At 38.4% G+C, this 27,445-nt stretch overlaps 1 protein-coding gene across 2 annotated transcripts in view; it reads right to left on the bottom strand.

Moving 5' to 3' along the window:
• The window catches only part of MARK1 (microtubule affinity regulating kinase 1), a 119,562-nt gene that overhangs the window by 44,570 nt on the left and 47,547 nt on the right, over positions 1–27,445 (bottom strand). For both annotated transcript variants that reach the window (XM_086693948.1, XM_086693947.1), the window contains exons 2-6: positions 25,498–25,698; positions 24,264–24,317; positions 5,915–5,963; positions 4,840–4,905; positions 1,119–1,189 (exon numbers count right to left, since the gene is read on the bottom strand). In XM_086693948.1, the coding sequence (XP_086550074.1) occupies positions 1,119–1,189; positions 4,840–4,905; positions 5,915–5,963; positions 24,264–24,317; positions 25,498–25,698 (441 nt within the window). The remainder of the gene's footprint in view (positions 1–1,118; positions 1,190–4,839; positions 4,906–5,914; positions 5,964–24,263; positions 24,318–25,497; positions 25,699–27,445) is intronic.

Here is a 27,445-nt window from a genome sequence, read left to right on the forward strand (position 1 = left end):
GTTGCGTCCTCATTATCAGTTGTCTTTAGATTTCAGACATTTTAGGATGAATGTTTGAATAAAAGGGCCATACCTATCTTTGATATAAAGCATTTCACATATTATGCTCCAAAAAGTAATGACTCTGTGGGATAGCAACAACAGAGTTTTATAACACAAACTCACTTCATGATCAATTTGGAGAATACTATGTCAAAAACAGGTGAAACAGGTTTTTTTTTTTCTGTCTCTCTCTCCTCCAGAACTTTTAACTTCTTCAAATTGTTTATATGTTAACATACATGTAACATCTCTTAGAGGAGGCCTCTGTATAGGTATTCAGTGGATCCCAAACTTTTAACTGGAGAATGGGCATCCGTGCAGAAGTACCGAGCTAGTTTTCACTGAACTATTTTAAATTCACTAAGGTAAAGTCTGGGACACAGCAAGTTGCCTGATGAAATTTTACTTCCATAAATTTTATGAACAATTTATAATTCATTAATTGTCATTTCCATCATCATTTATAAAGTATGTTAATTTTAATCACTTCATTCCTAAAAATTAGAATACCCTAGATGAACTTAAATTACTTTCTCTTATATTTTCTATAAAAAGTCATATTCAATTTGAACTGGAAATATAAACATCTTACCATATTCTTCTCCCACATTTGTAAGGCTTCTTGCCTACTTAACTAAATAAAATTGACCACGGTTTGTAAATCTACAAAAACATGAGTTCTAATACCAAGACATCTTTAATGACAAAAGAAAAGAGAATAATGTCTTTAAGCACAATGCATATATACTTCATACATTAAGCTAATAACACTTGATAATTATTGGATAAAGGATTAAATATTTCTTTTCTTAGTCTATATTTCCAGAACTATCAATGAATTGTCTTACCTAGAAGACATTTCACTATTTATCACCATCTAAAAATAACCATATGCAACTATTTTAAATTTAAATTCAGGAAGAACAAACTTCTTTTTCAGTTTCCCATTCTGTAAAAAGTATAAGATAGCAGGACTTTTCCTCTTTAAAATACCATGTACTCTGAAGTCCAGTTTGTGATACTGTGCGTTGTACATCACTAAAAACATTAACAAAGTTAAAAACTACTTTCCATACCTGCCTAAATTTTGCACGGGCCTCTTTTTCTTTCATTCTTCCATGGGCAACTAAGTAATCAAATACTTCACCTGAATCAGAAAGGTAAAGCAATAAAATATACACAAATCTCCCGTTAACAGTACAAGCAATGTCAAGTTCTTGCCTTGTTTTTAGAGCAGCTTTTGACCCACAATTTTCTGATAGTTTTACGTAAATCACAAACTATTACATGAATAGAAAAAAACAGGGAAAAATTACACACAGAATTGAGTGTAAGCAGCTTATGATTTAGCAAAACTCTTTTAAAGAATAAGTCATAAAAACATAACTGAGAAAACCTGCTTTCTGATTTCAAGTATTACGTAAAAATACAGTCAACTCTTTATTATGCACTCAAATAAAGGGAAGCCACAGCATGAGCAATCAAAAATTATAGCTGGCATCGTATTTGGGGGCTACGTGTCAAACAAAGTAACAGAAGTCATGTTACGCTGGATCTCTCTCTTTTAAATTCTACTTGTCCTGGAGTCTTGGTCAACTTCCTTCGGACTGCTTCCATTCCCACGGACTTCGTGCTCTTCCTTCCTATACTCTGAGCATGCTAGTCCCACTGCACTCATTTCATCGATTTTGGTTCTTAACTACTTATGCAGAATTAAATCATCCGCTGTGTGTCTCCTATTACTTTGAACCAACTTCAACGATCATATCTGCCCTATCCCCGGGACAGAACACAAAGTGGGTAGACAATACATACTTGTTGAAATGATTCAAACGAGAAACTGTGGAAATTTCCTATTAGACCCATTACTTTACATGTATATAAGTTTTTATTTTTAATGTCCTTATAATTTACACCAGATAGATACACATGTCTATTTAAAACTCCTAAGTTGGCTTAAGGCATTCTTGTAAATATAGCAGAGTGGTTAAAAACTCAGGCTTTAGAATCAGACCAATTTTGTTATGAATCCCTGTTTAGCCCTAAGTAGCTACTGGGAGACATGAGGAAGATTTCTCAACTTTTTTAAGATCCTGCTTCCATTTACTGCCTATCTCACATGGCTGTTATAAGGATTAAATGAATTAATGCATGTGCTTAGCACAGTGACTGGCATACAGTAAGCACTCAATAAATTATACATTTGTATCTCAGTATACAGTAAATTGTATGTGTGTGTATGTGTGTGTGTGTGTGTGTGTGTGTGTGTGTGTGTGTGTATGCAATATCAATCCTAGGATATCAATAAAACATTAAAAACCAAATATGTAATGATGTATGTCAGATGAAACTAATACACCTACAGTGTCAGACAACATATGATACCAGGCATACTTAAATGACTGAATGGGATGATGAAAATAGATGCAAGTAGATGCTCTAGTTGACCCATCACGGTAGTTAATTCCAGATATGTGAGTTTAGGCTGGGAAAGACATATGCAAGAATTCAAAAATATGGCCTGCTCTTAAGTTCTGCCTAGGACATCTATAGCCCAGATGTTTACAAGACTTAGTCCTTCACTTATTATATATTACTTGTTTATGATTTGCTTCCCCCAAAGAATGTAATCTTCTTGAGGACAGGGACTTTGTGTTTGCTCACCCATGTGTTCCCAGCAGCTAGAATAACATGTGGTACATAACACACGTCTAATAAATAATGTTTGCGTGAACGAAAGAAGAAATAAAACACACCATTCCAGAGCAGCTGAACACATACTTTTAATAGGTTCTTTGGGATTAAATGTGGTTCAGAATCATAAAGGAGTTCCCTGCCTACCTAATCACAGAAAATCTTCTGCTCCATTAGTAAACCAGGATCAAAACTGATCTAAATACTCCTGACAAAGAAGCAGCTGTCTGACTCAACTCTTTTTCTCATGACAGATTCAATCCTAAAATATCTAGAAATTTCAGAGGAAAAATATTAAGTGTTGATTATAAAAGTTACCTTGCCAGTTATAGATTAAAAAGGCAAGAAAATGACTCCAGATTTGGCACCACAGAACCATGACGGTTTTGTTAGAGGATCACTAACGGGCAAGACTCGGCGAAAACCTACCACTAGAAACCAGAACTGAAGGAGAGAGCACCTGCTATGGGCTGAACTCCGGTAAACACCTCTGCACACTGTACCCCACGGCCCTTCCTCACTGTGCTACTGAAGGAGAGCGGTGAGGATCCCACACGCCCTCTGTGCCTCCAGCCACTGCTCCCTTTCATCAGCGCCAATACAGAGTTGACTGCACTTCCCGTTTATCGTTAAACAGCATCCATATTAATATTAACACAGCCTTGTGGTGGTGCCCCTTCATAAAAACAGAAGTGTCCACCAATTTTTAGCAGTCTGTAATTTCTCATATCAAAGCTTATCTAGCCCCTTTCTCTACACTTTAGATCACCAAACGGGGGGAAAAAAAGAGTCTAAGTGAACTAAAAATAACACCCAGGGTTCCCACGCTGACAAATTGTTATATAAAATCTAACTAAAGGACAGGAAGAGAAATAATCCATTATGTGGTATCCATACATTCACTAATTTTATTACAGACCTACATCTCATACAAATTTGCATGGCTGTATTAATATTTTGAAAAAATCCTATAATAATAAACCTTAATGACATAGGTTTTCACGTTAAGTCAAAAAACCTACATTAAAATACTTTCAGGATGAGAAAAGGCTTTGCAAAAAACCAAACCTACTGGAACTTTCAGTTTGCATTAAAAACTGAAAAAGCTATTAAAACAGATGTAATATTTATAGTAAACATTTTTAGAAATCTAAGAAGCAGTACAAAAATACATAGTTTAGGTATAATAGACTAGAATAAATCCTCTTTATTCTTACATACAAATCTACACATTAGCTAAAAGGATCAACACTAAATTCAACCCTAAGTTTTTCTACTGATTAGCAAAAAAGCTAATTAGCCACAGTGGTTTACATAATTTCAGTTGCTCTCCTCTTTTTCAATTGCTTAACACCTTCAAGCATTGTTTTACTGGTTCAATGATTTAGCTTCAGAAATTTTTAAATGTGTTTCTAAGAAAGTTCTGTGCCTCAAAGTCACAACAGTAACTTTGAGCCAACGTCTGTCTCCTTTGAGGGAAAGTGTGGAAGATGAAGCTGCTTTTGTTATATACCAGTGTTTGAATCCTTCCCATTTTCGACACTATGTAGTCAAAGTATCCATTACATTCGACACATGCATCTGTATTTCTCTGTCAACTCAGTCCTCTAACTTATAACATGTATAAATCGATACTTGTTTAAATCGAGACATTTTATGGATTATCTTGAAAATCCATGTATATTGAGCCTCTGTCATATGTGACCAACCTCTGGCCCAGAACACACTTTTACTATAAACTTTATTAGATACATTGTGAATTTGAAATTTCCTTATAGCCAAGTGCTTCTAATCACAATATTATGACATACTATAATATGTAGAGAAGAGAATCAAAACATTCATAACAATGTCAATTTAGGGTTTTGAAAACCGTCTTTAGGCAATTTTATGTAAGCCAAAAATCCAACTTTTAAATGTAGGATCAATAGGTCTTGAAAGCAAACACTGGATTTTCCTTAAGATACACCACTTAAAAGCATTTTAAATAAAACTGTCGATTCATTAGTAACAGTGAACACATAAGTGTTATAATAAACCTTTGGGTGTTGATAGTTCCGTATGTCTCATCAAAGATAACTTTTCCACCCCTCTCATCCTTACCCCCACTCGCATACTCCATGACTAAATAGAGGGTCTTCTCCGTTTCAATAACTTCAAACAATTTTACTGAAAAAAAAATTAGAGATATAACTGTAATTGTTAGCATATATGGGATATGCTTTAAGAAAATTTAAGGTAATCCTAAGCCAGTGGAAAATCTGAGTATTTACTAAAAATTATTAATGACAATTTTCAACTGAAAAATTCTCTCAAAGGTAATTACTACTGTGGAAGAAAACCACTTACCACAAAGTGATTTGGAACCAAATCTGTTGGGTCAAAAGCGTTAAGTTTCTGGGATTGAAAACCATTACTTTTTCTAATGAGAAGAACATAATAAAAAGGAGACGCTTAAAATCAGGATAAAATTTTAACTAAAGCTTAAAAGAGACTGTATTATAACAACACATATGTTGTACTATCATAAAATGTTGACCAATCTTTGGTACAGAAACAAAAATATTCTATAATTATGTGGTATTATAAAAGTTTTTGGTTAAAAAAAACACCAAATTATCAGACTTACATAGTTGAAATGATATACCACAAATAATCACATTAATATCTCTAGTAAATATAATATTTTTAAATGTGAAAGCAACAAGTGTTTAGAAAATGGGCAGGTTAAAAGAATTACTTTTTCCTTCTTATCATCCATTGACTTGATATGTTACATGTAATCAATCTATTTATTTGTAAATGTAGGGCAAAACCAGAACTCATAGGAATAAATTCACTAAAATTGAAATCAACCCTATTTTCTTTAAAATTCAAATTAGTTATTTTGCCCTATGATCAAACCTAAATGCATATTATCAAATTATCTGGAATTCATTTCTTATAAATACTGCAATGGCAAGCAATCTCTATTTAGGGCAATTTAGAAAGGAGATACAAAAAAAATTCATATGCATTAACTCCAAGTCAAATATATTATTTTAATGGAGAGCTTCAGACAGCAATGCAGTAGAAAATAGCCATTTGCAGCCTTCAATTTCTATAAAATTCTACCTTTTCAAATAGTCTCAAATTAAGGAATATACTTCATCATTAATTGTATACATGAATTTCATACCTATGTTAGGATGATTTAATATCTTCATTATTCGTACTTCTCGAAACAACTGTTAAAGAAAACAGGTAGACATATTTCTGTTAAAACCATTCGCTTGAAGAAATTCATCTTCGTACAAGACACTAGAAGATCCTGGTAATGAGCTAAGAAAGAAACAAGAGATTTGTTTCTCAGATTGACCTCTAACTTTGCTGAGACTTGATTTCCAGGACAATTATAATGAGATGAACTCAGATGGTTCTGTTTGCGTGTGTACATGTGTGTGAATACACCACATACAATAAAACTTGCATTTTTATTTGACTGCTCTTCATTACTGGCAATAAAAGAAAAATACTGTGGAAATGAAACTAAATGATCTCTCACATGATTTTTATCCAAAACCAAGCTTCCTTGGAGGCTGGGGTGGTGGGGAGGGGAAGGGGGTGGTGGGGAGGGGAAGGGGGTGGTGGTTCTGATACTTTAGTCATCTCTACTGGTTGATCAGGCACTTTATGAAAGATTAAATGATATAAACCTACACTAAGTAAAATTTGAAAAGGAAACAAGACTATTTTCAGTAGCATTTTTAAGGAGACTTGTATAATAGTAAAGGACAATAAAAATTTATTTACCACATTATATAAAACCAAAACATACTGAAAATAAGTCGCTTGAAACACGAATGTTAAAAATTCATGCCTTTTAGTTTTCAATATAGGGCCCATTTTTCAAAAGTGTGATCTGGCATTTTTTTGCTCTATGCCGTCTTTTGAGTACATGTTAAGTTCAGAATCAAGCATCTAGTTCAGGAAAACAGAAGGGCCAATAACTGATAATATTCGAAAAAAGTCTATATTATGACATATGATCGATCTAAGGTTAATGCTTTCAGAGGGGACATTTCTCGAAGGAAGATATACAAATGGCCAGAAAGAATGTGAAAAGAAGCTCAACATCATTAATCATTAGAGAAATGCAAATCAAAACCACAATATGAGGTAACCCTTCAGACTCAGGATGGCTACTATTAAACAAAACAAAATAACAAGTCTGGGCAAGGATGTGGTTAAAGTGTATACACCTAAAAGCAGGGACTCAAACAAGCATTTGTCGTACACCTACGTTCACAACAGCTAAAAGGAAGAAGCAGCCCGAGTTTCAACTGATGAATAAATGAACAAAATGTCGTATATACATACAATGGAATAATATGGTCTTTTTTTAATTAATAAAACAATTTTTTTAATTTTGAGAGAGAGCATGCATAAGTGAGGGAGGGGCAGAGTGAGGGAGGGGCAGAAAGAGAGAAGGAGAGGAGAATCCCAAGCAGGCTCTGCGCTGTCAGCACAGAGCCTGATGCAGGGCTTGATCCCATAAACTGTGAGATCACGACCTGAGCCGAAACCAAGAGTCAGACGCTCACTCAACTGAGCCACCCAGGCACCCGGGATAACATTCAGTCTTAAAAAGGAAAGACACTCTGACATACACTAAGATGAACAAACCTTGAGGACATTAGGCTAAATGCAATAAACCAGTTGCAGGAGAAATACCATACGATTTCCCGTGTATATTAGGTATGTAGAATAAGGTCAAACTAATAGACACAGAAGTCAGCCAAGGCCTGGAGTGACTGAGGCAAAGAGTTTCACTGTCTAATGGGTATAGAGTTCTCGGTTTGGAAGATGAAAAAAGTTCTGGAGATGGCCGGTGGTGATGTGTGCACAATAATATGAATGTATTTGACACCACTGAACTGTATGTTTAAAAATGGTTAAAATGGTAAATCTTAGGTGTACTTTAACACAAGTTAAAAACAGAATATAATGTGTTGATATGCCTCAAAAAATTTCACACCAATGATAAACCTACGTAAGGTTTATCTACCACTAAAATCTCATCCTAGCTCTCCTCCATATCTACAGAAACTTGGGAGTCATCCTTAACTACATGCCTCCCCGAAGTCTGCACATCAGATCTATCACCAAGACCTACTGACCCGACCTCCAAAATTCATCTCACATCTGTCAACTTCTATCTATCCATACAGGCAACACTGTCACACTGGATCCCATAGGTCTCTATACATCCATTCTGCATTCTCTTTTCTGTCCTCCCATCCTCCAACCCATTAACCATGCAGCACTACACTGCTGATCACCACTGCTGGTTTTCCAATGTCATTAGAACAAGATCTTAAACATGGGCTACCAGGCCTTGAAAATCAGTATCTTGCCTACCTTGCCATGCTTATCTCATGACACTACGTACCATTGACATGGATGTCTCCTAGATGGACTTCACGTAAGGCAACCAGCCATCTTTCTCAGTTGAACTTGCTAAGATCCCTCACTACTCAGGGCCTTTGCACACACTCTTCCCCCCTCTGCCTGGAATGAATGCTCTTCATTCACTTTTTGAATTATGAAATATTTCAAATTTGTTAAAAAGTACAGAAACAAATATAGCACTTACCTCCGTATTCACTACCAAGATTAAACAACTTATGTTAATGTTCTGCAATATTTTCGTGAGATTTTATTTTTAAGAAAAATTATGAATTTTAATTATTTAATAAAATATGAAGACATTAATCATTCTAGTCATAGCTAGAGTATCCCTCTCTCTCTTTTTCTTCCTCCCCATCCTAGATAAAACCACTACCCTAATGCTGGTATATAACAAGCTATACGCTTTTATTAATTTTCTATAGTGCATATATAAATAGTGATATTAACTTTTTTGTGTTTTAAACTTTATATAAGTGGAGTCATATTGAATATATCTCTCTAAACTTATTTTTTCTTCAACATTATGTTTCTTTGTTCTACCCCTGGTATGTATTGATCTGGTCCATTTACTTTAATTGCCATGTTCCATTACAGTACATGAAGAAACTACAGTTTATACACTGTTCTACTGAGGATGCTTAACTTACTGATGTATTTTCCCTACTGCAGTCAGTGCTATAACGAAAATTCTTGACACGTTCACGGGAAGTCCATCGTTTACATTAGGGTTCACTCTCGGTGTTGTACATTCCAGGGGGTTCAACAAATGTACAATGACACGTATCCAACACTACAGTATCGCACAGACTAATTTCACTGCCCTAGATATCCCCCATGCTCCACCTACTCACCCTTCCCTCCCATAAATCCCTGACAACCACTAATCTTTTTTACTTTTTCCATAATTTTACCTCTTGAGAAGATCATATGGCTGGAATCATGGAATATGTGGCCTTTTCAGATTGACTTCTTTCACTTAGTTAATATACATTCAATGTTCCTCCGTGTCCTTCCATGACTTGACAGAGCATTTATTTTTAGCACCGAGTGATATTTCATTGTACGGATGTACCAGTTTATTTATCCGTTAACCTACATCTTGATTGCGTCCAAGTTTTGACAATTACGAATAAAGCTGCTATAAACCGTGTGCAGGTTTTTGTGTGGATGTAAGTTTGTAACTCATTTGGGTAAACGCCAAGCAGGACGACTGGTGGATTTTACGGTAGGTATGTTTAGCTCTGTAAGAAACCACCAGACTGTCTTCCCAAGTGGCCATGCCATTTTCTATTCCCACCAGCAATGAGAGTTCTCGTTACTCTACATCCTTAGCAGTATTTGGCGTTGTTAGTGTTTTGTATTTTCACATTCTAATAGGTGTGTGGTGGCATCTCACTGTTGTTCAAATTTCCAATTCCTAATAACAGACGGCGTTGATCATCTTTCCATATGCTTATTTGCCATCTATATGTTTTCTTTGATGAGATGTCTGTTCAGATCATTTGACCAGTTTTTAATTGGTTGTTTGTTTTCCTGAGCCTTTTCAAGCCAATTTTCGAGCCTGCATTTCCAGCAGATGCCTGTGGATAGTAGTGAACATGGATTGTTCATCAAACACCATTTTGTTTCTACTTTCACCATCAGAGAATGGGTCATTCTCATGAGCAGTCCTGGAGGCCCTGGGCAGAGGGGGCCAGAAGTCACATACCCTCACTTCCTCCTTGAGGCTCTCAGGGAGATTGGTGGTCTGAGTGGTTGGTCTGAGTGGGGTGCTCAGGTCAGCAGAGGGAACCATGTCCAGGGGGCACCAGACATAGGACTGAGGAGATGCCGCCCCTGCCCAGACTTGTGAGGACTGATGGCAGGGGTAGAGTCCCGTGGGATCTCCTGTGTTCTGGGTGAGGAGTCCCCTCAGAACACACACAGAGTTCTTTTTTTTTGGGGGGGGGGGGGAGACAGAGAGAGACAGAGCACAAGTGGGGGAGGGGCAGAGAGAGAAGGAGACACAGAATCCAAAGTGGGCTCCAGGCTCCGAGCTGTCAGCACAGAGCCCAATGCGGGGCTCGAACCCATGAACCGTGAGATCATGACCTGAGCCAAAGTCGGACGCTTAACCGACTGAGCCACCCAGGTGCCCCCACAGCGCTCTTACCTTAGCTGCTGACACCATCTAGGCCTCCCCTGTCTACTTACCTAATGCCCCCCTCCTCTGAACAAGACCCTTACCTCCCTGAGAGCCCCAAAGAAGTAAAAGAGGAAGTACCTCCCAAGGAGGAAGTAAGGGGCCCATCATCACGTCACCTTTGCCCAGGGACTCACTGGGCTGACGGCACGTGCAGGACTCCGTGGGTTACGTTTTCAGAAAACGTGTACTTCTGGTTTCAAACTTTTCTTTTCTCTTGCTACAGCACATTAGCAGATAAAATTCACACACTAATAGATAAAATTTACATGTGAGTGTATTATAAAGAATAAACACAAATAGTCCCTGTTTTGGTTTTGTTATACTATACAGGTTTTAAAGTAGCTGGACTGGCTATCAATATGAGCAGCAATACTGTAAGTTTCATTTGCATTCTTCAGTATTATCACTATCGTGTCTTTGCAACAGGAAAGTGCCCAATACCAATCTTGTTCTCTACGCTTACATATAAATAAACTGCCCGTTTTCTTTACTTAGTCTTGCTTTCTTATTAAGACTTCACCCAGGGGCGCCTGGGTGGCGCAGTCGGTTAAGCGTCCGACTTCAGCCAGGTCACGATCTCGCGGTCCGTGAGTTTGAGCCCCGCATCAGGCTCTGGGCTGATGGCTCAGGGCCTGGAGCCTGTTTCCGATTCTGTGTCTCCCTCTCTCTCTGCCCCTCCCCCGTTCATGCTCTGTCTCTCTCTGTCCCAAAAATAAAAATTAAAAAAAAAAAAAAAAAAAAAAAAAGACTTCACCTGTTAACTTGTTGTATCTGACTATAAAAGCACAACTCACCAGCACTGCAGTACAGAAGCCTGTAACTGGCCCCCACATCCCCTCTGCAAATCTAACGTGCACTATCCGAGCACCCTCAACACTCAGTCCACGGTGCGCCCTGAGTCCTTGCATTCCTTAAGTTGAACAGAATGCTTACCAGAGGTGATCTAGGTCCCAAACATATTTGTCGGGTATACGTGTTACTGTAAATAGATAATTTAACTAGTATATCTGTTTTCTTCTTTTTTTCTTAATTTCTATTTATTTTTTAAATGTACATCCAAGTTGGTTAGCATATAGTGCAACGATGATTTCAGGAGTAGATTCCTTAATGCCCCTTACCCATTTAGCCCACCCCCTTCCCACAACCCCTCCAGGAACCCTCTGTTTGTTCTGCATATTTAAGTCTCTTATATTTTTGTCCCCCTCTCTGTTTTTATATTATTTTTGCTTCCCTTCCCTTATGTTCATCTGTTCTGTATCTTAAAGTACTCATATGAGTGAAGCCATATGATATTTGTCTTCTCTAATTTCGCTTAGCATACCACCCTCTAGTTCTATCCACGTAGTTGCAAATGGCAAGATTTCATTCTTTTTGATTGCCAAGTAATATTCCATTGCATATCTATATCACGTCTTCTTTTTTTTTTTTCAATTTTTTTTTTAACGTTTATTGATTTTTGAGACAGAGAGAGACAGAGCATGAACAGGGATGGGTCAGAGACAGAGAGGGAGACACAGAAGATGAAACAGGTTCCAGGCTCTGAGCTGTCAGCACAGAGCCTGATGCGGGGCTTGAACCCACGAACTGCGAGATCATGACCTGAGCTGAAGTAGGACGCTTAACCAACTGAGCCACCCAGGCGCCCCTATCACATCTTCTTTATCCATTCATCTGCTGATGGATATTTGGGCTCTTTCCATACTTTGGCTATTGTTGGTAGTGCTGCTATAAACATTGGAGTGCATGTGCCCCTGTGAAACAGCATACCTGTATCCCTTGGATAAATACCTCATAGCGCAATTGCTGGGTTGTAGGGTAGTTCTATTTTTAGTTTTTTTGAGGAATCTCCATACCATTTTTCAGAGTGGCTGCACCAGTTTGCATTCCCACCAGCAGTGCAAAAAAGATCCTCTCTCTCAGCATCCTCGCCAACATCTGTTATTGCCTGAGTTGTTAATGTTAGCGATTCTGACAGGCATGAGGTGGTATCTCACTGTGGTTTTGATTTGTATTTCCCTGATGATGAGTGATGTTGAGCATTTTTTCATGTGTCAGTTAGCCAGCTGGATGTCTTCTTTGGAGAAGTGTCTATTCATGTCTTTTGCCCATTTCTTCACTGGATTATTTGTTTTTTGGGTGTTGAGTTTGATAAGTTATTTATAGATTTTAGATACTAACCCTTTATCTGATAGGTCATTTGCAACTATCTTCTCCCATTCCATCAGTTGCCTTTTAGTTTTCCTGATTGTTTCCTTTGTTTTGCAGCTCTTTATTTTGATGAGGTCCAAATAGTTCATTTTTGCTTTTGTTTCCCTTGCCTCTGGAGACGTGTTGAGTAAGAAGTTGCTGTGGCCAAGGTCAAAGAGGTTTTTGCCTGCTTTCTCCTCCAGGATTTTGATGGCTTCCTGTCTTACATTGAGGTCTTTCATCCATTTTGGGTTAATTTTTGTGTATGGTGTAAGAAAGTGGTCCAGGTTCATTTTTCTGCATATCACTGTCCAGTTTTCCCAGCACCACTTGCTGAAGAGACTGTCTTTATTCCATTGGATATTCTTTTCCTGCTTTATCAAAGATTAGTTGGCCATACGTTTGTGGGTCCATTTCTGGGTTCTCTATTCTGTTCCATCGATCTCAGTGACTGTTCTTATGCCAGCACCATACCGTGTTGATGATTATAGCTTTGTAATACAGCTTGAAGTCCGTATATTCGCTTTCTATTGCTGAATAAGAAATTACCACACTCTAGCAACTTGTAATGACACATATTTATCATCTCACAGTTTCTGTGCATCAGTAGGGCTTCATTGGGTCCTCTGGCTCCCATCGAGGTGCTGCAGTCTCATCTAGGGGTCTGACTGGGGAGGAATCCATTTCCAAGCTAACCCACGCTGCAGCTTTAGGACTGAGGATGCTGGTTTCTTACTTGCTCTCGAGCAGAGGCCACCCTTACCTCTTAGAGACTGCTTACATGTCCTTGCCAAGTTAGGCTTCTCCAACATGGCTGTTTACTATATTCAAGCCAGCATGGATAATCTTTAGGGCATGACGGCTAGACAGGCAGTTTTATATAACATAATGTAATCATGGGAGTGAAATCCCATCACCTTTTCCATATTCTGTTGGTTAGAAACAAGTCAATGGTCCCGCCCACATTCAAGGGGAAGGGATTATACAAAGGTGTGAACACCAGAAGTGGGGATCACAGGCAGCTGCCTTAAAGTTTGTCCAATACAATTAAATGTTACATAAACCAATGAATTCAAGTTTGTTGTTTAACACAAAACAAAACAAAACAACACACACACACACAAACACAAAAAAATCTGTAAATTCTAGATAAAAGCTGCTAGAGAAATTGCTGCCCACTTAAGTGTGGGCAGAATAAATATCAAAGATTAAAATAAAATCTTGGGGCTGCTCTCAGATCATTCCTGGGTATCTTTAAATTCTCCCTCATTAATTAAAAAAATAAAATAAACCTGGAAATAGCAGCAAGTGTGAGTTTAGGGGTGAGATTTGTGCAAGATAAACAAAGCTAAATGCCAATCAACAGGCCCAAACTAAGAAGGGGGGGGTGGAGTGGGGTGGGGGAGAAACCTTGTCCTTAAATTGTTCAATGGTATGCACTGATGCGTTCAAATTAAATGTTAAATATCTATATAAGTTTTCGTAATTCCTCCCTTTACCATACTTTTTCAATTAACCGCTCCTTACGGCAGGCAAAAGAGGGTTTCCACCTTATTTTCTCCAGAAAGTGGCCGAGGGAGTGTAGCGTGTCATTCCATACGAGCTCTAATTCCAGCTCCTCTTCCTTCTCTTCTGCCTCAAGGAAGCACACAGGGTTCCAAGTGTGCAGACAATGTTGTCACAGGGATAATCTTGAGGTTATTTCTCATTAATTTTTATGAAATTACTGGCAAATTCAGTGGTTTACTCTTGGAAGCTAAGTGGTTGAGACATACCCTAGAACTAATGAAAATATGCTGATGCCTCCCGGCAGCTCCACGTCTGACATTCTAAAGGAATGGATTAGCTGTACATGCTTCAAGCACTTCTCCACAGATACTGGGGTTTGCTTGTTGGTTTGTTCGTTCCCTAAGCTGGGTTTTGGACTGGCGCTGAATTCACGAATGCGGTCCCTGACAAGAACCTAGAATTTAGCCCTTGTGTTCTACCAAGAAGTGAGGTGAGCTGGGGAGAGGATTGCAATGATCTTGTGAACATTAGGGCATACCTGAACAGAAGTACCACGCCACTGCCATCTGGAGACGAAGCAGGAGAAACAGTCACAGGAAGGGCCAAAGTTCTCATAAGGTAATTTCTTATTCCAGTTAAAAAATTAAGACCTAGTCATTGGATTCCTGTATCTCAAAGATGTCTTCAATGTACTGTTCTATCCTTAGTTTCCTCTCCTTCAGTAATCGTTGACAAGAAGTGAGGGAAAAACCGTAATAAGCAAGAGCACGAATGTCTGTGTGGGTCGGGTGTGTGAAGGCTAAAAATGACAGGCAATGGTGGAAAGACCAAGAGTGGCTGCTGTTGGAAGAGCGATCGGTGTGTGTTAAGGGGCATCCTGACTCAGGATAATCAAACGCCAGTGGCCTGACCTACCAATCACCCTTCCTCCCAAAGAAACACTTGAGTTGTCAGCTAGATATGGGTCATTAACACTCCAAATCCAGAGAGCTGGGACCAACTGCACAGTAGCACATGGCTTGAGTAAAGGTCTAAGATGTCTCTTCCTCTTCGTGACTCCCCTCGTGCCCTTCCCTAAACTGCAATATTCCAGCTGGCTGCACACAGGAAAGAGACGGGACTAATTAACCACCTCAGCTGCCCGAGTCAAAGGGAGCAGGGAGAGACAGCGAGCCACATGTCTGTGATCTTTTAGCTCAGAGAAGACCTTTATCAGTGAGGGTGCCAATCTTACCAGTGCCTGCTATTCCAGGCTATTCTAAGAAAGGTGGACAGGGCTGAGGGGAGAAGGAGAGCTGAAAATTTAGACCATGATAAGTTTACCTTGAGATAGACAATTATTGTTAAAAAAAAAAAGTCAATTATCACATGTATCATACGCCCAGGTACAAGTCAGGAACACAAAGGTTTGCAAATATATTAAATAGTCCCACAGCACTAGTTGAGTTTCTGATTCTAATTTGTAGTTCATTTCCCTTGCTCGCTTTCAAACTGTGACATCACGATGTTCCTAGCATTCTCAAACTTAGCAGGAAAGCTCCGAATTCGCTAATACCCTCCAAACTTACTATTTCAACTTTGCTGTGGGCTGGAAATTGAGGCTAGAGTTTGTTCAAATTCTGTGTGCCGAATTAGAGAAATGAGTGCTGAGTGAAGGCTTGCGATGGGTTTTCTCTAACTAAAAGGCAGGGAGGGACCTCAGTGTTTGGACTTTGTGACAGCTACTCTCGCTGTTCAGAGGCCTTTGTTTCCTTCTTGGTTCCTGGCGTTGTTCCAGGTAACTGAAGTTAGTAAACAAGAGAGATATTTACTTTTCAATTCAGTCCTTTTTGTTAGGGCTTAAGGTCAGGATCAAACTCCATCAGTGTTAATCAGTATTTGCCTCAATTATGAGCATTTTCTTTTTCTCCTCTCAACTGTTCTCTTCCTTCCTGCCTCTTGCTTTTTTTTTTTTTTTTTTGATGGTGGGAAAAATCGGTTATATTTAGAAGTAGCCACGTGGATATGGCTTAGACAATCCTCGTTCTATTTACACCCGAAGTATCATAGTCAGGGGCCAGTCAAATGCACATCATCTTCCTTCCACCAGACCCGCTCACCGTGTGCCCTTGTCACAGGATTCCTGCACTGCTCCTTTGGTCTCGAGGCACATGGAGAACAACCCCGTGGCCCCAGGGAACTTGACAAAGGCACAGTGGTCAAGCTTGTTCCCACTGGGCGAGATCTTCCAGGCTGTCATCAGCCTTGGGGGACTGGGCTCATAGGAGGACGGCGACATTCAGATGTTCTTGCACCTGTCGACACAGCCTTCTTGGCCTTTCCAGCATTTTGTTCTGATTGCGGTTTGGCGAGGGGCAGGAAGCCCTTCTTTGCCTTCACTGTAATCTTTGTAAAAATCCTATCTCTATCTTTGATAGCAGTTTACTGGTCTATTTTTTTAAACTTTTTTTTTTTTTTTTAAGTTTCTTTATTTTTGAGGGACAGAGCATGAGCAGGAGAGGGACAGACACACACACACACACACACACACACAGAATCTGAAGCAGGCTCCAGGCTCCGAGCTGTCAGCACAGAGCCCCACGTGGACCTCGAATCTACTAACCATGAGATCAAGACCTGAGCCAAAGTTAGATGCTTAACTAACTGACTGAGCCACCCAGGCGTCCCAACAGTTTACTGGTCTATTAATGTGAGGTGTGGTGACAAGTGCAAGTGATATTCAGGTCCAAGAGACTGCCGGGTTCTCGTTTAGTCTCTCTCAGAGGCTCCCGTCATTGAGGGGTTTTGTAGATGAAATGCCTGTATTAACAGAACCCTATAGATTAAGCTTTCAGCTTTTAAATTTCCAGGATCATCTTTTTACTCCTTTTTAAGTCTCCAGACGTGTTATTTGTACACCACGTATTTTATATAGTTATTGCTAGTAGCAATTTAACAACAGGCTAATTTCTTAAGTTCTTCCCATGAAATGGTAGTTCAAAAAAGATCTGAATACAATCAAATGAATATATGTTAGATGAAATCTCACTAAAAAAAACAGAACAATTGTTCAGTATTGCTTTCCAACCTTGACTACTTGTAAGTCAATTGTTTGTTGCAAAGTTAAGAGAAGAAAATGCTCTGTAAATGACAGGCTGGGCCACTTTCCAAGTTTCATCTAGATAGATTACCAGATTGTAAGATTCTTATTTCTTATAAACTGGTTCTAATTTTATATTGCTTGAGTCCTTCCCAAGGTCTTATACGTCTCTGAGCTCAAGTTGATGTTAAGTAAATGTACTGAGATAACAAATCAAATAATTTCAGAGGAAAGATATTAAACATAAGACAGATCAAATTTGAAAACAGTTTAAATTACAAATGATGGAAATTAAAATGAGATACCATAATGCATTCATAAGGTTGGAAAAAATGAAGAAATCTGATAATATAAAGTGCTGACAAAAATGAAGACCAATAGTAAGTATCATACAGTGTTAGCAGAAGTATAAATTGGTGCAACCGCTCTGAAGAGCAATTTGACATTATCTGGTAAAGCTGAGGATATGCATGACCTTCAACCTAGCAATTCTGCTTGGACAGATACATCCTTTTATACACCTTCACAAATAGACATACACAATAATGATCATTGCCTCATTGCTTCTGCAGCAAAAACAAAAAGCTGACTAACTTAAAAAGAAAAAGTGAAACACAAAAACACCAGGAACAATCTACATGTCAACTAACAAAAAATACACAAACTGTAGTATATCTATTAACAAGACAATGGGTAAACTGTAGCATATTCATGCATGCCAATAGCAGTAGTGAAAATAAATGAACTAGACTATATACACTAACATGACTAAAACTGTGAGGTAATGGTACATGGAAGAAGCAAGCTGTACAAAAACAAGAAGTTTAAAAAATAATATGTAGTCTTTTACGTATGGAACCACACAAGTGAAAAACCATTTTAAATTTGAATGGGAATAAGAAAGATCAAGTTCAGAACAGTAGTTATTTCCAGGTAGGAAAGAAAATATAGGAATAGAACCCAGAAATAAAACATAAGGCTTTAGTTGTAGCTGTACTATCTTATTTCTTTAAAAATACTAGAAATGAAATAGTTTAGTCTAACAAATGTCATAAAAAAGTAACTATTTTTAAAATGGGAAGGACATTTTGAAGTTCCTATCCAAGAATCAAAAATAGACCAGTTTACTATTTCAACAAACTGCCCAAATTAGAAAAAAATAAGAGTATGACTCTTCAAATAACAAAATGACACTATGACTTTTAAAACAACCAGATGGTTTAAGGGAGCCTGGGTGGTTCAGTCGGTTAAGTGTTTGATTTCATCTCGGGTCATGATCTCACAGTTTGTGGGATCAAGCCCCGCGCTGGGCTCTGTGCTGACAGCATGAAACCTGCTTGGGGATTCTCTCTCTCTCTCTCTCTCTGCCCCTTCCCTGCTCGTTCTCTCTCCCTAAAATAAATACACTTTAAATAAATAAATAAACAAATAAATAAATGAATGAATGAATGAAACAATCAGATGTCCTAGTCTACAACTCATGGGTGATTTAGATTCCTAGCCTCCTCCAGTTCCAAGAGAAAACCCTTCCACGTCTACTCTTCAGTAAATCTTATGTAGTTTCCTGAGAATGTAGAAAGAGACAAAAAGAAGCTTTACAGCCAATAAAGCCGAGCAATCAAAATAGAGGTGTTAAGAGTCAGAGGTAGAATACAAACATCAAACCCAAAAACAAACCGAACTACTACCCAAACTAAAACAAATAAGAACTACAGCAATTTTTATGAATAATCCTTGGTTATGGGTACTTAATTTTAAAGAAGGTGGAGAGATTTTAACATTGTTGAGGCGGCAGCAAAGGTCGCCCTGAAGAAACGACTCCAAGGCTGAAATGTGAGGAATGAATGAATAAAGGATTCATTAATGAAGGGGAGAAGCCTTATGGGGAGGGTGAGGTGAAGAGCTGCAGAGGCTGGTGGCTGGAAGAAAGACTAACTAGGAGCAGATGAAAGAAAGTGCTGAAGCCAGAGGCGTAGGAGGCGGGGTAGGGAGATGCTGGGGGAGCTGGTGGGTCATGAGGTGGAAGCGGAAGGTAGGGCCTGGCACATGCTGTGAGCGAATTTGATTTCCAGACCTCCAAGAACGGAATGCCATCAAGAAGTTTAAATAAAGGATGGCATAGTCAGAGAGGTGTTCTGTATCCCTGATGACTTTTTAAACTGTGTGTGCATGCGTGTGTGTGCGTGTGTGTGGAGGGATGCAAGCGGATGCAGGAAGAACAGCGGGAAGGCTACTGGGGTAGTCCTTGGGAGAGACAATGGCAGCTTTGTCTAGAGTGGTAGTGATAGAAAAAGATAAAAGCAGACCTTCTCAAAAGATGTAAGACATAAAATTAGCACAACTCATGGACAGATTAGATGGTGAAAATAGGTAGAGTGAGGAGTGGAGGACAGTTCTGGGGCTTTTGGCTTGCACAACTCAGAGGCAGTTGTCATTCACTGAGAGAGGATGCTCGGAGAGCACCAGGTGGCGAGGTACTAAGGAGGTGGGGCAGAGATCATGAGTTCGGTTTTGGACATAATAGGTTTGGGCTGTCTTTGAAAGGTTACGAGCAAATTTAGGGGAGGTCTGAGTTGAAGGCATATATTTGTGACCCTGCCTGTAGTTGAGACAGACCAGGAAGGGAATACAGAAAGAGAAGAGGACCGAACTTTGTGGGGTTGAAACACTGAGGCCAACAAAAAAGACAATGACTCTACATAAAGGACACACAAAAGGAGCAGCCAAAAAAAAAAAAAAAAAAGAAGAAGAAGAAGACGACAATATATGGAGAAATACAATTTTCTTTCAAGAAATTCTTGGTAAGTTAAGGATTAATAATGAACACATGTACCTGACACTTAGTTTGAACCATAAGACGGTCTCCATTTCTAGGGCTTTTTTCTATTGAATTAAAAAAATCCTAAGTCACGATCACAGATTGATTGGACAAAGGAACCAGCATCAGATGATGTGTCAGCGACATTCAGACTGATTCGCTTACAAAGATATTTCTCCCTGAAGATTATGCACAGCTCTCAGACGGACTCCAGTCTAGGCTGCTAATCATATCCCACTCAAAAGCTGGAAGACTGTAAGTCCCAGAGAGAAGGCTAATAGCAATGGATTCTTGATACACTCTTTGGATACGCTTGCTCCAGAAGGTGTCCTTCATATTTGGATGTAGCATTTGCGTGTTAAATATGCCCAATAATACATTACTGAGCCCTCTGGCTAGTCGCTAAAGAGGGCCAACAAGATTTAGAAAAGTCAAATATTTGGTCAGTGGACCACTGGAAACAGTTTGGTTTTTTCAGAAAATTTGGTTACCTTATCTTCAACCTTTTAGCTAGATATTAACATTTTTGGTATCACCTTTTAAAGGAAACTTGTTTGAATGCCTTTTCCCTCAAAATCTATCATATTTCAGTGTGAATGATATGCTTCCCACCAATTCTTCACACTCTACACGAAAGAGCCATGATTTCATGATAACCTGCTTTCAGCCTTTCCTTCAAAGCCCAATCAAGATCAGAGGTATGTTGCTAAGCACTAATTTCATGAAGAATGAAATAATGAGTTACTGGGCATTAGGTATAATCTTATTTATTCACATGGCAGTATCATTCCTTGCAGAATTACCACACACCCCTCCCCCACACACACTCGCCAAAAAAAGGCCCTCCCGGTATGTCATCATTATTAATTCTAAGCCAATTTTTGCAGTCCACAACCCAGTTAATCCTGCTAACTCTTCTCTTATCACTTAGATTTTCACTGACCCACAAACGGACTGGTTCAGACTTTTCCTTCAAATGATCCGCATGTGTGGAAAGAACAATAAAGCGAAATATGCTATAAAGCATACGTATGTGACAGTAACTGGCATTTCAACATATGTCCAACAGAGGTATTTGTTAAGGAATATTGCCAAAGAGTTTCTGCTTTTTCCTTGATAAAACTATTCAGCAATAATTTTATGACTGCTTTTACAAGTTTGGTTTCTTGATAATTTGCTAAAAGAAACTTAATTCTGAATATTGTTTCTGTGGTTCTGTCCTCCTCTCTGCCTGTAGTGACAGTGATACAAATTATTTTGCAGATGCTCTGGAAAACATAACTAGCTTACCAGAGAGGTTGGTGGCTTTATCTGAAAACTCACCAAAGTTTAAATGGCTTAGGTCACCATTTGATAACATTTTATACAACAGATAACACACCAGACACTAGGAGTAAGCAGATTATTCATTTAATAAGTCTAATTTTCAGATATCAGTTACTGGAGATTGTTTGTAATTTCCCTACTTGTACAAAACCAATGTCCTCACGCAGAGATACACGGTTTATGTCACTGCAATGCAACAGCCCTCTTTATTAAGGACATAATGCTGAGTTATGACAGTCTTATTTCTATTCTCATTACAGGCTTTACTACTCAGCAAATCAATTCTGAACCACTGAGCCATTTTTGTGAATTGGGAATATAATGCAACACAGTAAAACAACAGAAAATGTAAATTAATAAACAACACATAGAAGGCAGATAAACTGTACCCTGGTGGCTATGAACTAGAAAGCTAACACAAACTTTGTCAACCATGTATAAACTAGTGTGTCCCAAGTTTAAAAACCTAGTGGAATTTCTGAGAAAATGACAATCTTACATTTCAAGTACGTGAACTATGAACAGAACTGTTTCACTATCTTGCTGTTCCTCCAACATTATTAGGCTGCTTAAAAGATCCCCAGGAATCACCAGTACAGTTCATAAACCCTACCCCCAAAGACACTGATTAAAATATGAGGTGAGACTCATGGTCCAAAGTGGAAGAGGTAAATACAGCATCAAACTCAAATAATTTTTAAACTATGACAGCTCATTAAATTGGATCCCACTAATTCAAGATATGTGATACAAATCACATGAGCATCTTATGTGAACAATGTTGATGCCAAAGATGCCTAACAATTCCAAAGACCAAACTGTTTCTGAGAACTTTGTATGTTAGAAATTTTGAACAGTTGGGGTATTGAATTTAGGTTACTTTGTCTATCACTGATGTTGGCAATGGGAAGTATTATTTCCTAAAAATATGTTACACACAGAAGAGAATATAAAGGATGGGAATCAGCTTAAATTCAGATCAAGTCCAGAACAAGATTTAACCAAACCCTTCTGGAGATGAGATTAAAATGAACCCTTATTCCAAATACATGTGTTACCATTATCTGCCTTTTAATAAGCACACCTATTACACGGAGAATATATTTTGCTATTTTTTATCTACAGGTCCTGACTGTCATTGCTAAGGAAAACAAATGGATTACTTCTTGTTCCATTATTTCTTTTTTAGATATAACTGACCGGGGTATATGACTGGACAAATGCTGAATATTCTACAATGCATGGGAACTAACCAAGCCTCGATCTGTTGGGTTGTTTTTTGTTTTTTCCCCAAAACTCTTAACCGAGAGCAAATCTATGAACATAAATGAAAATTATTTCAAAAACAATGACATATACACGTGTAAAGGCTACATTAAGTGAATGCTCATCTTTCCTTGGATTCTATTTTCATAGACTAAAGAAAACAAAATTGCCATCAGTCTTTATATGCCTGTTTGGAAAAGCAAACACTTCATCAGCAAGATGAGCAGAATTACAACAGAAATTACTTGTCACCAAGTACATTTTTTTAGTTATTCAGATAAATAAAGCAACATTCGGCTTCATGTCTGCACGTTTCAACAAGTATGACTGTGGTTCTACACTTCTCCGGGCCCCTTTGGGAAGAACAGAATGGGGGTCATATTACTGTGCATCCAGCTAGCAAAACCGGCCTCAAGTGTCTCTAAATGTCATCTAAAATCACTCAGTTTACCAGAGTCACTCACAGATTAATCCAGGAGAGGTGGGAAAGCCAGATGGGTGACGGGCAGGGCCATGGCGCACTTTTAAAAGCTTCCCAGCAAAAAGAAGGGTGGCAAAATTTGCCCCACTGAAGCCCCACCCCAGGGAAAAAGACAATCTTTGGATAATGCATCTGCCCAGATGCATTATGTCATACAACTGTATCACTGATTAGCTAAAAGACTGGTGCTAGAAGTTTCTCTCCAAAGACAGGCATAAGGTACACCATCTCACGGTCACAGAGGAAAAAAAATGCAGCAAACCTTTCTGTTCTTCCTGATCAGAAATAGCAAAGCTATGAAAAGTCACATTAACTGTTAAACTTAAAAGGAATCTCAGTAAGTAGTACAAACACAGATCTCCGAGTAGAAGTACGTATATAAAAATACCCTGACTTATCTGGCATGGAGCCAAGAGGAAAGTCTTGCTATCACAGACCTGAATTTTTATTTAGATGTTAGAATCACAGCAGGAATAGTTTAAACACACCATACTAAAAAGTTCTCATATTAAAGATTCTGTTTGAGGAACTCAAAAGTTATTTGTCACATTTACATATGTGACCGTGATCCCATTACGTTCCAATAAAAATTACAATGTATTTTACTATCTCACTACATAAAACAACATATATGGTGTAAGTGTTAAAGTATTTGCTTCATTCTTAAAGTACTAAAATGAATATGTGAAACTTTTCCCACATGAGTAATGAAGCAACCTGAAACAGCTTTTCTAGGATTACCAGGGCCATTTCCACCCTAACTACCTTTTTTCCTCTCCCTCCTTTTTTTTGGCACTGTTTAAAGAAATGTTCCTATTTTTCACTCGAAGTTAGCTGAGAGACTAGTTCTTGCAGAAGAAGAAAGTAAAGCAAGTGAAGCAATAAAAGGAAACCCACCTATGGACAATGTAACTACAAATACACTTTTAACAAAGCAGAATCCTGAGTATTTCAACACATTTGTTACAAAGTTTTATTCTACTGAATTAGAAGACGTAAATTCCTCTCATATGGTACACGCATTTGAGTCGTAGATACTTCACAAGCAAACACTTGATAAATATAATTGAAGTGTTATTAAATACAATGCTTTACATCACGTCTTTTCTTCACATATTGATGAATATAGTATCTTACCTAACAGGAAATTTAGGATAACTGACTTTACAGAAGATCACATGTTAAACTCACATTCTAATTACTTACTGTTAAAATAATTAAATACCTTTTGTAGACTGGTAGGATTTAGCTGAGTTTTGTCTATTATTTTCACAGCAACCTAAAAGAGAATCATTAAACTATGTTTGAGAATACATATTTTGATGGATAAAAAATTACAAAGAAAAAAATCTTTTGTTTCATTCCCAACTACATGTAATATAGTTGTAATTGGAGTTCACATAACTAGATGGTGAAGTTGTGATAATCCGGCAGCCTTACTGTGTATCCCACTGACTTAAGTGTTTAACACATCCGATCGTGAGTCAATAAAATTACACCTTATTTTTTTCCAAGCCTCCCCTTTTAAAGTAAAAATCATCTGTAATCATTTACTTATGATTTTAATAACTTATAATTATCAGAGGGGAGGGGCTGGTAAATTCAGTAGGTTAGGTATCACGTGAATAATATAAGACAAATTGAATGCTCAAGCTCACTTATAGAAGCAAAGTAAGCAAATGGATTTGAATGTCCTCAAGGTCTCTGCCTGATGGAGCCTATGTCTGAAAAGCTCCTGGCAGAGGACTAAAATCAACCAGAAGTGGACTAAGATCAACCAGAAGTGATATTATGGACAGAGAGAAGGAAAAACTTATTAAAAACAAATTATGACTGAGATCTTCACAATGTCCTCACTAGAGCAGGGAAACATTAAGTAATACTGTTTTTTAGTCTTTACTATGTAAAAAGTATTAAATAAATATTAGTAACAATAATAATTACTAAATACATAAATTTTTTCTCTATATACATACACATAATTTAAAACACATGGGATTTTAGAAACCCAATTCTCTTATTACCTGAGGAAAAACATCAATATAATAACACTTGTGCAATGTGGGCTCTAAATACATAAAAATTAGTGGGTGACTTTATATACATTTATACCCAGTTTACATGAAGCAATAATTAATGTGAACTTCCCTGGCCCTCTTCCTGGGGCCAGGGAACAACGGTAGTCAGAAATGTTTACAGAAACCGTATAATGAAGACAGAAGTCTGAGAAAAGCTCCTCTGTAGTTACACCTGATTTACAAAAGATGCTACGTGAAGGGAGGAGTCTTTTCTAAACGTTCAAAGGCCAACTATAGCTGTGTCCACGGATGTTCCATTCACACGCATCCCAGTGTTTTACCATATTTCAACTGTCATTCATTCCCAGCATCAACTATAGGAAAGCTTTAAAGACTCTGGAGAGGTCCAAGTAAATATTAGAAAGCATCATGAAAACTTACCTCTCTACCCGTTAGAACATGTCTTGCCAATTTCACTTTGGCAAAATTTCCCTTCCCTATTGTTTTTTGTAAACGATAATTTCCAATGTGAGGCTGTTCGTCCGCGGACGTAATGGAGTTTCTACACCGAGGGATGTTCTGTCGGCTACTTGATTTGGTGGGCTGGATATGTGGTTCAGTATATCCATCCACAGATGTATGCTAAGAAAAAAGTTAACAAGATTTCATTGTTAATGAAATTATATTTTAAAAAGGGCAGTTAAAAAGACTACAAATAATTTTCATGAGTAATTCAACTTCAACAAAAATACATCACACTACACAATTTTAAGGTGCAAGAATTCTATTTATAATTTCTACTTGACTTCAGCTCGGTTTGCCAGAGGGAACAGAACTATTTAAAATGAAATGTTCTGCATAACTTTAGGTATATGTTTTTGATTAAAAAAATATAAAGAGATAGATAGAAGCCATATAGACCAATACTCGTCTAAGGGTACTATCCCTTTAGGATGAGATGAGAACACAGTCTAGGGCTGTGTCATTACGAGGGCAGAATGTCTTTAATGCCGAGACAAACGACTCCATGAGTACATTTCGGCTTCTCCAAATTGGCCTGGCTACTTGCCATGTTCACTCTTTCATTTGCTGGCATATAGTTTGGTCAGCTGACCAACCAGCTGCCTGCTTCAGGTGTCCTTCTAGTCCATTCCTGCCCAACCTTCTCTCTCAGCTCACTGTGCCCAACCAAGAGAGACAGTGATGCCTGTGTCCATGACCTAATGTCCCCTGAATTCCTCCTCAGTGCTACTCTTCAGGGAAGGACATCAGTTTGTCCCACGGTGTCACACTAGCCTACAACCGCACTGAACAGCTGGTCCAATGCAAGCTCAGCACGTGGAGCCCCAGGTCAGCCTGCCTAGTGAACTGTGTGTCATCACTTCTGATTGTTCTGCTCTTGTTCAGTTTTGTCTGCATCCTAAAATACATACATTTCTAGCAGTTGTGAAAATACAGACTCACACATAATAAACGCTAATATCTTTCTCCAACAAACTTCTTTAAAATAGCTGAAGATGAGTAGCACAAATTAACAAAAGAAAGGGGGCATCTTTTATTTACAAAGTAACTAACTCAGCCTTTGCCATCTTCCCCATACAACTAAAAGTTTGTCTAGGGGCACCTGGCTGGCTCAGTAGGAATAGCATGAGACTCTTGATCTCAGGGTCATGAGTTTGAGCCCCACCTTGGAGGTAAAGATTTCTTAAATAAACAAATACTAAATAAAAGCTTGTCTAAAAAATTTTGATCAGAAAATTTCTTAAGGGCAACATTAAAGATGACTCCATTTACCAATCTCATGCAAAGCATGACTCAAGGTCATTTTTCTATTCGTTATTACTTTAGGATTTTTGTTTTAAAGGAGAAAATCAAATAAAGGGGCTCTGTAAAAATATGAGCCTTCTACTTTCAAGTTTTTTTAAACTTGGCTCAGAATTGAATGGGTTTCGCTGTGCCTCACACACACCTGCAGCCTCTAGCCTCATTGGGAACTAGTACCCCCTTGGTACATTCTCACTGCACACCGTGCTTTCAGGGAGCTCATCGTCCACCCCGCCGTACTATCATTATACACCTACTTCTCCGTCTCTGCCACCCTACCACGGGCGATCTGAGGACAGGGATGTTTTCTTTTCATTTGTATATACTCACCACAATGCAAACTGCCAGACACAGAGGAAAGACTCAATAAATCAATAGTCCTCAAAGGGTTGTCCCTGAACCAGCACCATCAGCATCATCTGGAAACTTGTTAGAAATGCAAATTCTCTGGCCCTGTTCCAGGCCTACCGAGTAAGAAAGTCTAGGGGCGGGCCTGGCAATCTGTGTTCTAACAAGTCCTCCAGGTGACTCTGATGCACGCTGAAGTGTGAAAACTACTGCAATA

This window comes from Puma concolor, chromosome E4 (genome assembly GCF_028749965.1).
Source record: "Puma concolor isolate L17-30 chromosome E4, mPumCon1.1.hap2, whole genome shotgun sequence".
Lineage (NCBI taxonomy): Eukaryota > Metazoa > Chordata > Mammalia > Carnivora > Felidae > Puma > Puma concolor.